The 12,997-nt window shown below is 40.4% G+C and overlaps 1 protein-coding gene across 2 annotated transcripts in view; it reads left to right on the forward strand.

Annotated features, from left to right (window-relative positions):
- LOC135082067 (protein I'm not dead yet) overlaps positions 1-12,997 on the forward strand; it is a 66,472-nt gene that overhangs the window by 47,967 nt on the left and 5,508 nt on the right. The window contains exons 2-13 of one of the 2 annotated variants that reach the window (XM_063976819.1): positions 54-181; positions 1,189-1,336; positions 2,258-2,407; positions 3,525-3,640; positions 4,336-4,450; positions 5,265-5,356; positions 6,164-6,289; positions 7,619-7,744; positions 9,000-9,114; positions 9,683-9,774; positions 10,457-10,557; positions 11,461-11,553. In XM_063976819.1, coding sequence (XP_063832889.1) covers positions 135-181; positions 1,189-1,336; positions 2,258-2,407; positions 3,525-3,640; positions 4,336-4,450; positions 5,265-5,356; positions 6,164-6,289; positions 7,619-7,744; positions 9,000-9,114; positions 9,683-9,774; positions 10,457-10,557; positions 11,461-11,553 — 1,321 coding nt within the window. In that variant the 5' untranslated portion in view covers positions 54-134. The remainder of the gene's footprint in view (positions 1-53; positions 182-1,188; positions 1,337-2,257; positions 2,408-3,524; positions 3,641-4,335; positions 4,451-5,264; positions 5,357-6,163; positions 6,290-7,618; positions 7,745-8,999; positions 9,115-9,682; positions 9,775-10,456; positions 10,558-11,460; positions 11,554-12,997) is intronic. The other variant, XM_063976820.1, reaches the window with a different exon arrangement.

Below are 12,997 nucleotides of genomic sequence, written 5' to 3' on the forward strand. Positions count from 1 at the left end.
ACCTAAATTGATAATCATTGAGCAATTAATATTTTATTTTTTGTTTGTTCCAGACGAAGAAGAGAATGTGAAGAATCAAGAATACTCAACTTCATTTAGTTTTTGGTGAAAAATACATCAAATAATCTTCAAAAATGTCTAATGCAGTGGAAAACGGCGTCCCCGTGAACGATGAGATTCGGTAATTATTGAATTTGATTTGTATTAGGTAATTTACGATATTTTATACTACCCTACAAAAAGCAATACTACTCAGCTATGATGAATAAATCAAAAGGATTTTTCATACACAACAATTACTTACACGACTCTACTTTACCCAAAAATGACCTATTAGCACATAACACATACACAGGATGTTATAAAAATAAACTTATCTACTTCTATAATGTTTTTTCCAGAGTTTTAGGAGATATTTGATAAAAGAGTAAATACACATAAAAAACCTGTGTAGCCCGGTACTAACCGTTTGTAAGTGCCTCAGCTGATGCTATGTTTGTTCACGTATGTCCAGCATGGCACTGCATGATTATAAAACTGATTTACTTAAAAATAACATGCTTATTATTACTAGTATTTTTTTCTGTAGTGTACAGTTCAGTGTTTCAAAAGCATGTTTTAGACTTCTTCAAAAATTTAAAATTAATATAATTTATGATGTAAATATGACATTACATTCATGAGTTGTCTCACTATGTCTATAATTAATTTATTTGTAGTATTGCACCTTCTGTTTTCGGTTCTTCATTCTTCAGTTTTATCCATTGCAACTTTATTACCAATACAAACACATAATTCACACAAACGTAACTTATTCTTCAACCATTTTTATCATTACCTACCTTTACTTTTGAACTTTTTTATCTTATTGAATTTTTTATTTATCACCTTTTGCATTATATCGTGATACATAAAATTGCCAGAGAATTAATTAAAGAAAAAATGAAACGTCATCTCTGAGGCTGACTTAATCTTTTTTTAAATAACAAATAAATAATAATTACAATAGTGTCCTTATTATTAAAAATCAGTTTAAATTGGAAATCTCATCACAATACAATGCGATGGTACTTACATGGAATGTGAATGTTTTCATTTAATAATTTTGCTTTTTTTATTTACAGCGCACTAACATCGCACCGGGTACAAACAGGTCGTTATAATATGTGTGTTTGTTCTTTTTTCCAGCGGAACCACCTATTTTTTTTCCAGAAGTAGGTCGAGCGCTTCGCTATGGCAACGGATAAGTCTATTCTTGTCGATCTACTGGAAGTCGCTGATAGTGGTGCTGACACCACTGATACTGTTGCCCATTCCGATCATGAACCATGCCCCAGTAAGTCTTTAAAGATTATTTTTATTTAATTTTACTCTTTTATTAGTTGTAAATAAAAAAGTAAGTTCCAATCACTCTTTTAAGATTGTAATTAGTAAATTAATATCATTCTTATATTTTTTAATTTTTTTGGCAGTTTATAAGCATTGAATATACTACATATGCATTCATTATAAAAGATGTAGTAAAAATAAATGCTTACAGGATTTTTAGCCTACGCCACCGTGATTAAAAATAATCAATATGAACAAAAAAAGCAAGTTTTTTTTCTCATAAGAACAAGCAATTAAAATCTGTTTTGTTTTTTAAAGAAAAAATACTGTACTCTGCAGACTAGCAATAAAACTTAGACCCAGAACACACGGTGAAACGCAATTGCAACGAAACTGCAACTTCTAGTTACTTTTGAGTTGCATCTAAGTTTCTGCCATAGATTCCGTTGAGAGACCACACATGACGCGACCATTTCAAACCGGTTTCAAACTGGTCGCGTCATGTGTGGTCTCTCACAGATGTTTCTGGGCCTTACAGAAGTTGACTTCATCAAGCTGTCACCACTGTGTAAATCTTGCAATAGTTGGCTTGCCACAGCTATTACAGTGGTAAACAGCTTGCGAGTTTTATTGCTATAGTCAGGTCTCTGAGCACATAGAATTTTGTCCATTGACCCCAAGCTACCCATCCTTATCGCTCGTGCGTAAATATTGCTGTCGCGACTGTGCGACGGGCGCCCGCAGTGAGTGTGCGAGCGCGACAGGAACATAATTACGCGCGAGCGATAAGGATGGGTAGCTTGGGGTCATTGGACAAAATTCTACGTGCTCACAGACCGCGCTTTATTTATACAGTGGTAAACAGCTTGCGAGTTTTATTGCTAGTCTAATAAACCTCTCTTGAAATTCGTTCTCGTATTTTTTCTAGGCCTACAGATGCATGTATGTTGTGCTCATCATGGCGATATTCTGGGTACTGGAGCTGCTGCCTCTGCCGGTCACCTCCATGCTGCCGATCGTCCTCTTCCCCACCATGGGAATACTGAACTCGGACCAGACCTGTGCTGCTTACATGAAGGTAACTTCAGCCACAGGAGCAAGACATATAGGCTTCCCCCAATGATTTCCATATCATGATGGAATGTTGTTACTCTTTCACGCAAAAAAGAAGTTTAGCCACAGGAGCAGGACATACAGGGTGTTAGGTAAATGGGTATATATGAGCCGACACAAATACAAATCGGATTTTATAAAATTTATTTTGTATGAAAATTAAAAAAATAAAATTATATCAAATTTCTGACTTCACCATACCATTTATATGCCCATGTTAACATGGGCTAGTGTCGGCTCATATACCCATTTACCTAACACCCTGTATAGGCTTCCCCCAATGATTTCCATTTGATGGAATGTTGTTACTCTTTCACGCAAAAAAGAAGTTTAGAAGCCACGATAGTCGAACGGTGAAGGGGTCGGACTGGCCGACTCGTGTCCCTGCCACCGCTCGGCTATTGTGGTGAGCTCACTCGTAATACAAGCATAATAATATTTAGCTTAGTACGAGGGGCTAACGCGGGAGTATTAGTAATTTGTGCAATAACAAATTACTAATTATCTTAAAAAAAAAAAGAATGAATTTGAACGAAAACTGCAGTATCAAATATAACATATTGCCACAATTTCCACACAAATTGTAGGTAATTATCGAAAAGGAATTTGACATCAAATATTGTTTACTACCCATAGTACAAGATTTGCTTAGTTTGGGACTAGAGGCGCATTGTAAAATACCCAAGGATATTTATTTAATGTCTTTTTGAGACTAATGTTGATTTTATTATTTAAAACTAGCTATAGTCTGGTCTGTGAGCACGTAGAATTTTGTCCAATGACCCCAAGCTACCCATCCTTATCGCTCGCGCGTAATTATGTTGCTGTCGCGCTCGCACACTCACTGCGGGCGGGCGCCCGTCGTACAGTCGCGATAGCAATATAATTGCGCGCGAGCGATAAAGATGGGTAGCTTGAGGTCATTGGACATAATTCTATGTGCTCACAGACCGGGCTTTTATATACAAGGTGTTTCTTTGGTATGTGCTCAAACAAAAAGACCGCAGACCAGACTATAGTATAATTTGATCTGTTTTGTACCTCTTTTCATGCAGTAAATAACTTTGATTTTGTATTCGCAGGAGACAAACATGATGTTCATGGGAGGGCTGATGATAGCGGCTGGCGTCCAGCATTCCAAGCTTCCGAAGCGAGTGGCGCTGTGGACTGTCCAGGTGGTGGGCTGCTCGCATAGGAGGTTCGTTTTCTTTAACCCTTTATAAAAAAAAAGTGGGAATATGTTTCCCACCTCTCGTTCCCACCGCTGCAACTCCCGTGTAGCCAGGATCTACAGCTTGACCGCCAATAAAAACACAACCAGTGGAGGTTAAGTTATACGGCAGTGGGAATATATTTCCCACCATGTTTTGAGCTTTATTCCCTTGTCTTAAGGTACAAAAACAGTGAAAAATGTTGACTTATTATGCTCGTTAAAGGTACTAAGAGTTATCGCTCTTTATCTGTTAATGGCATAGTCGTGGGTAATGTTTTTATATGGTAACTTTTCATATGAGTGTCCATATACAAAAATCTCTAATCTCTAATTCCAAGTCAACCTGTATACAAATCTGTTTAGGGTGGATTCGACCAAACAAGAGTAAATATTAATCTCAGAATAAATCGTCAGTTATTCGACATTTTGACATATTTCCCATACTGAAACTGTCAATGTGACAGTTATACCAAGAGTTACTCTCGGATAAAAGCTTGGTCGAATCGGGCCTTAGTGTATAGGCAGAAAGAGTTAATAGTTTTATATTTTTTAACAGTGGTCTGCAAGAATCTCTGAATCGATGTGGCTTTCTGTCAGTGAATTTTGAACTTTACAGAAATGAAACAAGGTTAAAAAATGTCTGCATACTAGCTAAAGAGCCCCAATCTTCCTCATTGCAGACTAAACTTCGGGCTGACCTTCGTGACGATGTTCATATCGATGTGGGTGTCCAATGCAGCTGCCACAACTATGATGGTGCCCATAGTTGAAGCCATCTTGGAAGTCTTAGAACAGGTAATGCTGAGTAACTCTCTTTGCTAAACTCATCATCACCATCATTTCAGCCGTTAAACGAATTAGGCGTAATATTTTTTTAATAGATCTTGCTAACAAAGGCTAAGAACTCACGGCGCGATTATCACTCGCGCCCGCGGCGGTTGTGGAATTGCGGTTTTATTTCAAAATTCACGGGAGCGGTTATTTGCGCGGTTATTCTAAGAATTCACAGCTTTAAAATAGCGCCGCGTGCTAAGTCCCTGGTACAAAGGTCCCTAGTCCTGGTTTTTTTTCATTCAAACTTGCTACCGTTATTTGGGTAAATACAGGCTGTGTATTTTATTCGAATTTTTCTAAAGCTTCAATTTCAATGTTCTTTATTGCTTCATGTTACATTATTAGCAACGCTATTAATAATGACTAGTTCTAGTTTTTACTAAAATCTACCTCTAGAGAGCCTATCACACTCGGTTGAAAAATGTAACGTATTTTGGTATCATGTTGCAATAGGCTAGATGACAAAATTTCAATTATTTGTCCATCAGACAGATAATTAGAAAATATTAGACTCGTATTTTTTATTTTCTTTCATAATTAAATAATAACAGTGCTACATCGAGTTGAAATGGCGCGATACGTCACGCTTAAGTAGAATTTTTACTCAAAAGTGACGTCACGCGACATTTCAACTCGATATAATACTGTAATTATTCGATTATGAAAGAAATTCAAAAATATGTGTCCAAAATTTTTTTATTATCTGTCTGACGGACTAAATAGAATTTCGATTTCATTACCCAGTCATCATCCCTGTTTTTATTCCTTATTCCAGCAAGGACTGGGCGACGTTTATATCAACAGGAAGAAGAACGCACTCCCAGAGAACGGGAAAGACGTGAAACCTGCAAAGGACTCTGAGGAAGAGTGAGTATTTAGTCAATTGACGTACTTATAATTAGGGATGTTATGGATATGTAGTTGCGGTTATGGATACGGAATAGGAATAATATTATACCGGTTTCGGTTACGGTTACGAATATTTTTTTATTTCGGATATCCGAATGTTACGGTTACGGATATCCATAACATCCCTGCTTATAATATCTGTGAAAACGCGACTCTCCCATAGATTTTAATGGCAATGGAGCCTATGACGTCTTCAAGTCGCGAACTCAAATGATTGTCAATTTTTAGATTTTAAAGCCGCCTCATAGGTAGTTTTTTATATTGACATTTAAAATCCTAAATAAAAGACGCCACCTCACTGGCTTTATACTTGATAATTTCGACAATGTCTCCTGTGAAGAGCTCAGAGCAGTCACCCGACAAGCAAAAAGTCTTGGTTTCAAGTCCCAATAAAGCCAGTCAACATAATAGACAATTTGACACCATTCCCTAATAATTCGAAATAACAACTTTTTTAAAAAGACACTTCATTCTGGTCTTAAAAACTTAAATTAATTTTAAATTATCTGTTAATTACGATTTTTGGTCGCGTTGTAATTGAAAAAAGTAGTTTAATTGAGTTGACCAAATAGTGACATCACTTGCTTGTATTGCCATACAAATAGTATGGGAGAGTTTCGTTTTGACAGTTTTAAAGAGTACGTAAATTGATTGGTGGTGTCAACACGTCTATATTTACTTTTGGCGTGAGTTAAAGTCCCAACAGAAGCAGTAAATTTTCTCATGAATAATAATGATGAATAACGTGACGTCACCGTCTCCCAGGGCGCCAATTCCCAGCAACATCACCATCTGTTACTACCTGAGCATCGCCTACGCTTCGACGCTCGGCGGCTGCGGCACTTTAGTGGGAACCGCCACTAACTCCGCCTTCAAGGGAATATTTGATTCGTAAGTATATTGTATTGTTTAAAAAATTCCATCATCATCATCATCGTCATCATCTCAGTCATAGGACGTCCACTGCTGAACATAGGCCTCCCCCAATGCTTTCCATGTTACCCGGTTGGTAGCGGCCTGCGTCCAGCGCCTTCCTTATGATGTCGTCGGTCCACCTTGTGGGTGAACGTCACACGCTGCGTTTTCCGGTACGCGGCCTCCACTCCAGAACCTTGCTGCCCCATCGGCCGTCAGTTCTGCGTACTATGTGCCCAGCCCACTGCCACTTCAGCTTGCTGATCCGTCGGGCTATGTCAGCGACTTTAGTTCGTTTACGGATCTCCTCATTTCTGATTCGATCTCGTAAAGAAACACCGAGCATAGCCCTCTCCATAGCACGCTGTGCAACTTTGAGCTTCTGTATAAGGCCTATAGTGATATTAAACATTTTACTTACTTTAAATTGTTTATCAAATTGGGATCTTAAGATTAATGCTTCAACCACACCAACGCGTGCAGATCGCCATCGCCGGCGCGATCAAAGGCCAATGACAGGTCGCGCGACCCATGACAGTTCGCGCGACCTGTCATTTCCCTATGATCGCGCCCCCTTAATCCTTCAAGCTCCGCGAATCTAGACACAATAGATAATCAATTGTTATGACATTAATTAATGCCGTCTGGGACTCAATCGGTTAAGACAATATTGAAAAAAAAAAACTCATAAAACTCATTTATTTTTGCAAATAGGCTTTTAAAAAGCATTTTTACACGTCCCAGTATTAACCCTACCACTCATTCGGGACAATAAATGGCGCCTACTGGTACATAAGCCTAGGCCCTAGGCCGTAAATTAAAAGCTGGCATCCAATTTATATGCCTAGGCCAAGACTTGGCCGACTATTGAAATTTAGATTAGAGAGTAAGTTAGTGGTTATTAAACCTGATGGCTGACTTCCTAATCTTTATAATTTTTGTTGTGGAATTGTGTAAAGCAATCGTTATCATTTGACAGTTCATAACGTACGATTATTCTGTCAAACACTTTGTATAACTGACTTTACCGTTCGTTATGAACTGTCAAATGATTACGATTGCTTTACACAATTCCACCTCTGATGGCTGACTTCTTAGGCCCAGAACAGACGGTGAAACGAAACTGCAACTGCTAGTTGAGAGACCACACATGACGCGACCAGTTTGAAACTTTCAGTTTCAGTTTCATTCATCAGAATCATCAGAAAGTTGCAGTTTCGTTGCAGTTGCGTTTCACCGTCTGTTCTGGGCCTTAATCTTTGTTTTTTGTTTTTGATGCTCTAATAACATGTTTTTCTTCCCCAGCGAGTTCCCAGAGTACGGTCCCTCAGTGAACTTCTTCTGGTTCATGGCGTACAGCACGCCGCCCATGCTCATCATGCAGCTGCTCGTCTGGGTCGCGCTCCAAGTCACTTTCATGGGCATGTTCAGGTAATGATCCTTATGCAGGCGGAATATGGGTGGTTTTGCAATAACGCCTGGCTAGCTACCACCATCTTACCTAAGTCTGTCGCCATAACAACAATGTTAACAGCATTGTTGTGTTCCGGCAGTTAGAGGTAAGATAGCCAGTTCCTCCGTGGTTGAGGATTCGGGTGAAGCTCGCTTCCACCTTCGGCCTGATCGTCACTTACCATCAGGTGAGATACAGGTCAAGAGCTTCCTCGTTGTTTATAAAAAAGAAACACGCATTATAGGCTGCTTAACGAAACTTGAGGCGAACACATATTGACACTGATGTAATATTCAAATACAGAACACAGATCAACGGGACTTATCCAACCACACTTTCCCACCACTAAAACTCCTGTATAGCCAGGATCTACAGCTTGGCCTCCGATGAAACCCAACCAGTGAAGGTTGAGTAGTCCTAGGGGATATCAGAAAACAGGACACAGATCTGTCATAATACGCAAGACGTCAGCTTGACAAGCGTATAAAGATACTATTACTTATTCTGTGGCTCCGGTGGACACGGTTGGGTTTTAGTGGGAATGCCTCGCCCTTTGGCCATTAAAAAGTGAGCCCTGGTGGGGATAATCCCACATAACCCACTGGTCGCGTCATCTATTGCCCATCGCGACGACGGTTGGTACAGTCAGCATCAAATAGTTAGTGACACCCAAAATAGCCAAGCCAAGTTCGGGACGTCTTTATTACAGTTGGAATAAGGTTGTGTAGTCAACTTTTTAGCTACTTTGAGTATCTCGAAGTATTTGACGCTGACTATATACTACCGACCCTCGAATCGACAATTTGCCACTGACACTCATCATCATCATCTCAGCCATAGGACGTCCACTGCTGAATATAGGCCTCCCCCAATGCTTTCCATGTTGCCCGGTTGGTAGCGGCCTGCGTCCAGCGCCTTCCGGCTACCTTTATGATGTCGTCGGTCCACCTTGTGGGAGGACGTTCCACGCTGCGTTTTTCGGTACGCGACCTCCAGTCCAGAACCTTGCTGCCCCATCGGCCGTCAGTTCTGCGTACTATGTGCCCTGCCCATTGCCACTTCAGCTTGCTAATCCTTCGGGCTATGTCAGCGACTTTTGTTCGTTTACGGATTTCCTCATTTCTGGTTCGATTTTGTAAAGAAATACCGAGCACTGACACTATTGGGCTGCTATTGCCTCAAAAAGCATTTTAGAGTAAACTTTAACAATAATTTATCATTTTCTCCGCACAGGCCAAACAGCGAAGCTGCCAAGAAGGTGGCGCTAGCGTCGTCAGGCTCCTCCACCACCATGAAGGTCATCAAGGAGCAGTACAGGAACCTGGGACCCATCACATTCCACGAGAGGGTGAGTTCACACTTGCTGATAAAGTGCCTGATAGTTTATCAGGAACTTATCTGTCAGATAAACTTAAATGGCTAGGTTTACGGCATGTTTCAATGCTTGCTGATAAAGTCCCTTGTTAGCCTATCAGAGACTTGTTTTCAGATAAACTACATCCTGTAGGCATAGGTCAAAAGGTCGTCGATACAAAAGGTCGATACGTCTGTTGAGTTTACAATATTTATATTCTGTTTCTTCCCATCTTGTGTATTTGTCGTAATGTCTCGTTCTCCCGCCAAAATATGTCAAAGTCAGACGGGTTCACCCATGACATTGGGTTTGTTTACATTTGGTATCGCTTCTCGTTGGCCGTACTTTAGGTTTAGGACATGTTTCAACACTTGATGATAAAGTCCTGGTTAGTGTATCCGGAACTTATCTGACAGATAAACCATAACTGTGGGTATAATTTGTTTTTAACTTTACTGCTTACTTACTTATTGATAAAGTCCATGATAGTTTATCAGAAACTTATCTGTCAGATAAACTAAAACTTTTATTTAGTGTTTAATTGATAACTGCTTGTCCTCAGTCGTCCGGTCTGCTGTTCATCTTCGCTGTGTTCCTGTACATCTTCAGGAAACCAGGATTCATGCGGGGCTGGGCTGACGTCATGACGGACTTGTAAGAACCATCATTTATTCTGTTGTTCTGGCCCCTACCATGGTTAAATTCCTTGACGAAAAGAAATGAATTAAAAAGAAACACTTGGTAATGCGATTCCATACTCAAAGCTTTATGTAGAAGATTTCTTAAAATGTAATTTGACCAATCATGTATCTTACCATTATTGTATGCTCATGCGGCGGAACACAGCTGATCTATCATACAAATTTTATGACCTGACTTATGTACCTGTGATTTCACAATAAACACAATTTGAATTTAAATTTGAATTTGATGACGCCAAAAGCGCTCTGTAAATATATCAAGCCAAAAAAATTGTGACAATTTATGATTACTTGTTTTGTGGGAGATCTTGCATGCGAACGTTTATTTATGGATAGATGATGACTGGTGTCATTGTAGACCTTATAAACGAAGGTTTTTAAAGCCCGGTCTGTGAGCACGTAGAATTTTGTCCAATGACCCCAAGCTACCCATCCATATCGCTCGCGCGTAATTATATTGCTGTCGCGCTCGCACACTCACTGCGGGCGCCCGTCGCACAATCGCGACAGCAATATAATTACGCGCGAGCGATAAGGATGGGTAGCTTGGGGTCATTGGACAAAATTCTACGTGCTCACAGACCAGACTATAGATGTAGAATATTCTCTAAAATATTCTGTTCTGTTCTCCCCAGGAAAGTAAAGGACGGTGTGACATCAATGTTCATAGTGGTGTTGATGTTCATCATTCCCATGTCCATGGACTTCATGAAGTTCTTCTGGTCTTCTAGCTCTTGTAAGTATTTAATTAAACTGTTTGCACTGTACACATAGTTATAGTTTTGCTGTCTTATTTTTTAAAAGGGGCACAATAAATCGAAGTATTATAGATCGTTTCATCCACAAAGACGCGCCCTAGCAATTTTTGGTCGAGGGAAGCGCGGGGTGCGGGGAGTTTGATCCGAGCAATCCGTAAGGCATTATTGTAGTGTGCGTGTGCATCATCATCATCATCATTTCAGCCATGGGACGTCCACTGCTGAACATAGGCCTCCCCCAATGCTTTCCATGTTGATCGATTGGTAGCGGCCTGCGTCCAGCGCTTCCCTGCTACCTTTACTATGTCGTCAGTCCACCTTGTAGGTGGACGTCCCACGCTTTTTCCGGTACGTGGCCTCCATTCCAGAACCTTTCTGCCCCATCGGCCGTCAGTTCTGCTTACTATGTGCCCTGCCCATTGCCACTTCAGCTTGCTAATTCCGTCATGCGTGTGCACTCATGGATAATATAGCGTGTACCGATAACACTCAAACATTAGCGGAAGAATGGTGGGGCACGTCTTCATGGATGAAACGATCTATAAATTGAGAAGTGATCTTATTTTCAGAACTAGAACTGGCCCAACTGGCCATTGTCCTGAAGCAGTGGTAGGGTTAATACTGGGACGTGTAAAAGTGCTTTTTTTAAGCCTATTTACAGAAATAAATGAATTTTAATGAGTTTTTAAAGAATAAAGTATATTTAGAGTAGGAATAATATAATTGTGCCTTGGGCTTATTTTATAATCAGCTTTTGCCTGCAGCTTCGACTACAGAAGACTACCTCGCGTATACACCTTTTTTTTTCAAGACCTGATCTCAATTTTATATGTGCTAGAAATTTGAGATATTTACATTGTGTTTACAAACATTTGTTTCAGACGAAGAGTTGGCAGCGTCTAAGCCATCCCCTGGTATTGTTACTTGGGCGATTCTAAAGGACAAAGTCCCATGGGGACTTCTTTTCTTGTTGGGTAAGTTAAAACTACATTGGAAACTATTACAGAACTATCATAATCATCATTTCATGTAATCTCCATTGCAGAAGCACGACTCACACCAACTTACTATAGGCAAAAAGAGGATTTGTCGCCTCTTTCTTACGACATCCACAATAACAGTGGGAGTGGTCCTATTCTACTCTGTCGGTGTTTAAAACGTGGAAATCCTTGAGGGAGATCTTTGTACAGCAGTGGAATCCTTAGCCTGATATGATGAATTTTAAAATATTATTAAGATACGTTCTCCTATAAATGCCATATTATGACGTCAGCGTCAAACGTTCAGCGTCAAATATTTATAAAGTAAGCATTGTGACGCGGCTTACGGCGTTTATAACACAGCCTTTTTGTGCCCTTAAATTGTTTATTATATTAATTAACTGTAATTAAAACAATATTTTTCTATGCAATTTGAATAAGTATATTTTTGTAAACACTTGTAAAACGGGGTAAAACCATATCGATTCATTTTTTATAATAAACAAAAAACATTTGTAAAAGCTCAAGTCCCCAAAAGACAGGATTACCTAGTTCGGGGACTACTAGTAAGGCTAAGAACTCACGGCGCGATTTTCACGGCGGTGGTTGTGGAAATGCGGTTTTATTTAAAAACTCACGGGAGCGGTTATTTGCGCGGTTATTCTAAGAACTCACGGCGCGATTTTCACGGCGGTGGTTGTGGAAATGCGGTTTTATTTAAAAACTCACGGGAGCGATTATTTGCGCGGTTATTCTAAGAACTCACGGCGCGATTTTCACGGCGGTGGTTGTGGAAATGCGGTTTTATTTAAAAACTCACGGGAGCGGTTATTTGCGCAGTTATTCTAAGAACTCACGGCGCGATTTTCACGGCGGTGGTTGTGGAAATGCGGTTTTATTTAAAAACTCACGGGAGCGATTATTTGCGCGGTTATTCTAAGAACTCACGGCGCGATTTTCACGGCGGTGGTTGTGGAAATGCGGTTTTATTTAAAAACTCACGGGAGCGGTTATTTGCGCGGTTATTCTAAGAACTCACGGCGCGATTTTAAATCTCGCCGCGTACTAAGTAACTGGTACAAAATGGGCGGTTTCGCGCGGGTGAAAACCGCCGAGCGGGACCCGATTACAACCGCGCCCGCTGCGGGCGAAAACCGCGTCGTGAGTTGTGCATTAGTTTTTACATAAGTACATATCTGCATTCTACAGAAGCTACGGGCCCGCAACCGCCGCGGGCGCGTGTGAAAATCGCGCCATGAGTTCTTAGGCTTCATCATCAACAGCCCTTTACAGTCCACTGCTGGACTATGAGCCTCCTCCACTATAGTGGAGGGTTTTGCCATAATCTCCACGCTAGGCAGGCGGGTTGGAGATCGCAGTTTAAAAGATTGATGTTTTTCAGAGAGCGCTGCTGCCCATTCTCTGTTTGATGTGTAGT

Source organism: Ostrinia nubilalis, chromosome 21 (genome assembly GCF_963855985.1).
Source record: "Ostrinia nubilalis chromosome 21, ilOstNubi1.1, whole genome shotgun sequence".
NCBI classification, from domain to species: Eukaryota; Metazoa; Arthropoda; class Insecta; order Lepidoptera; family Crambidae; genus Ostrinia; species Ostrinia nubilalis.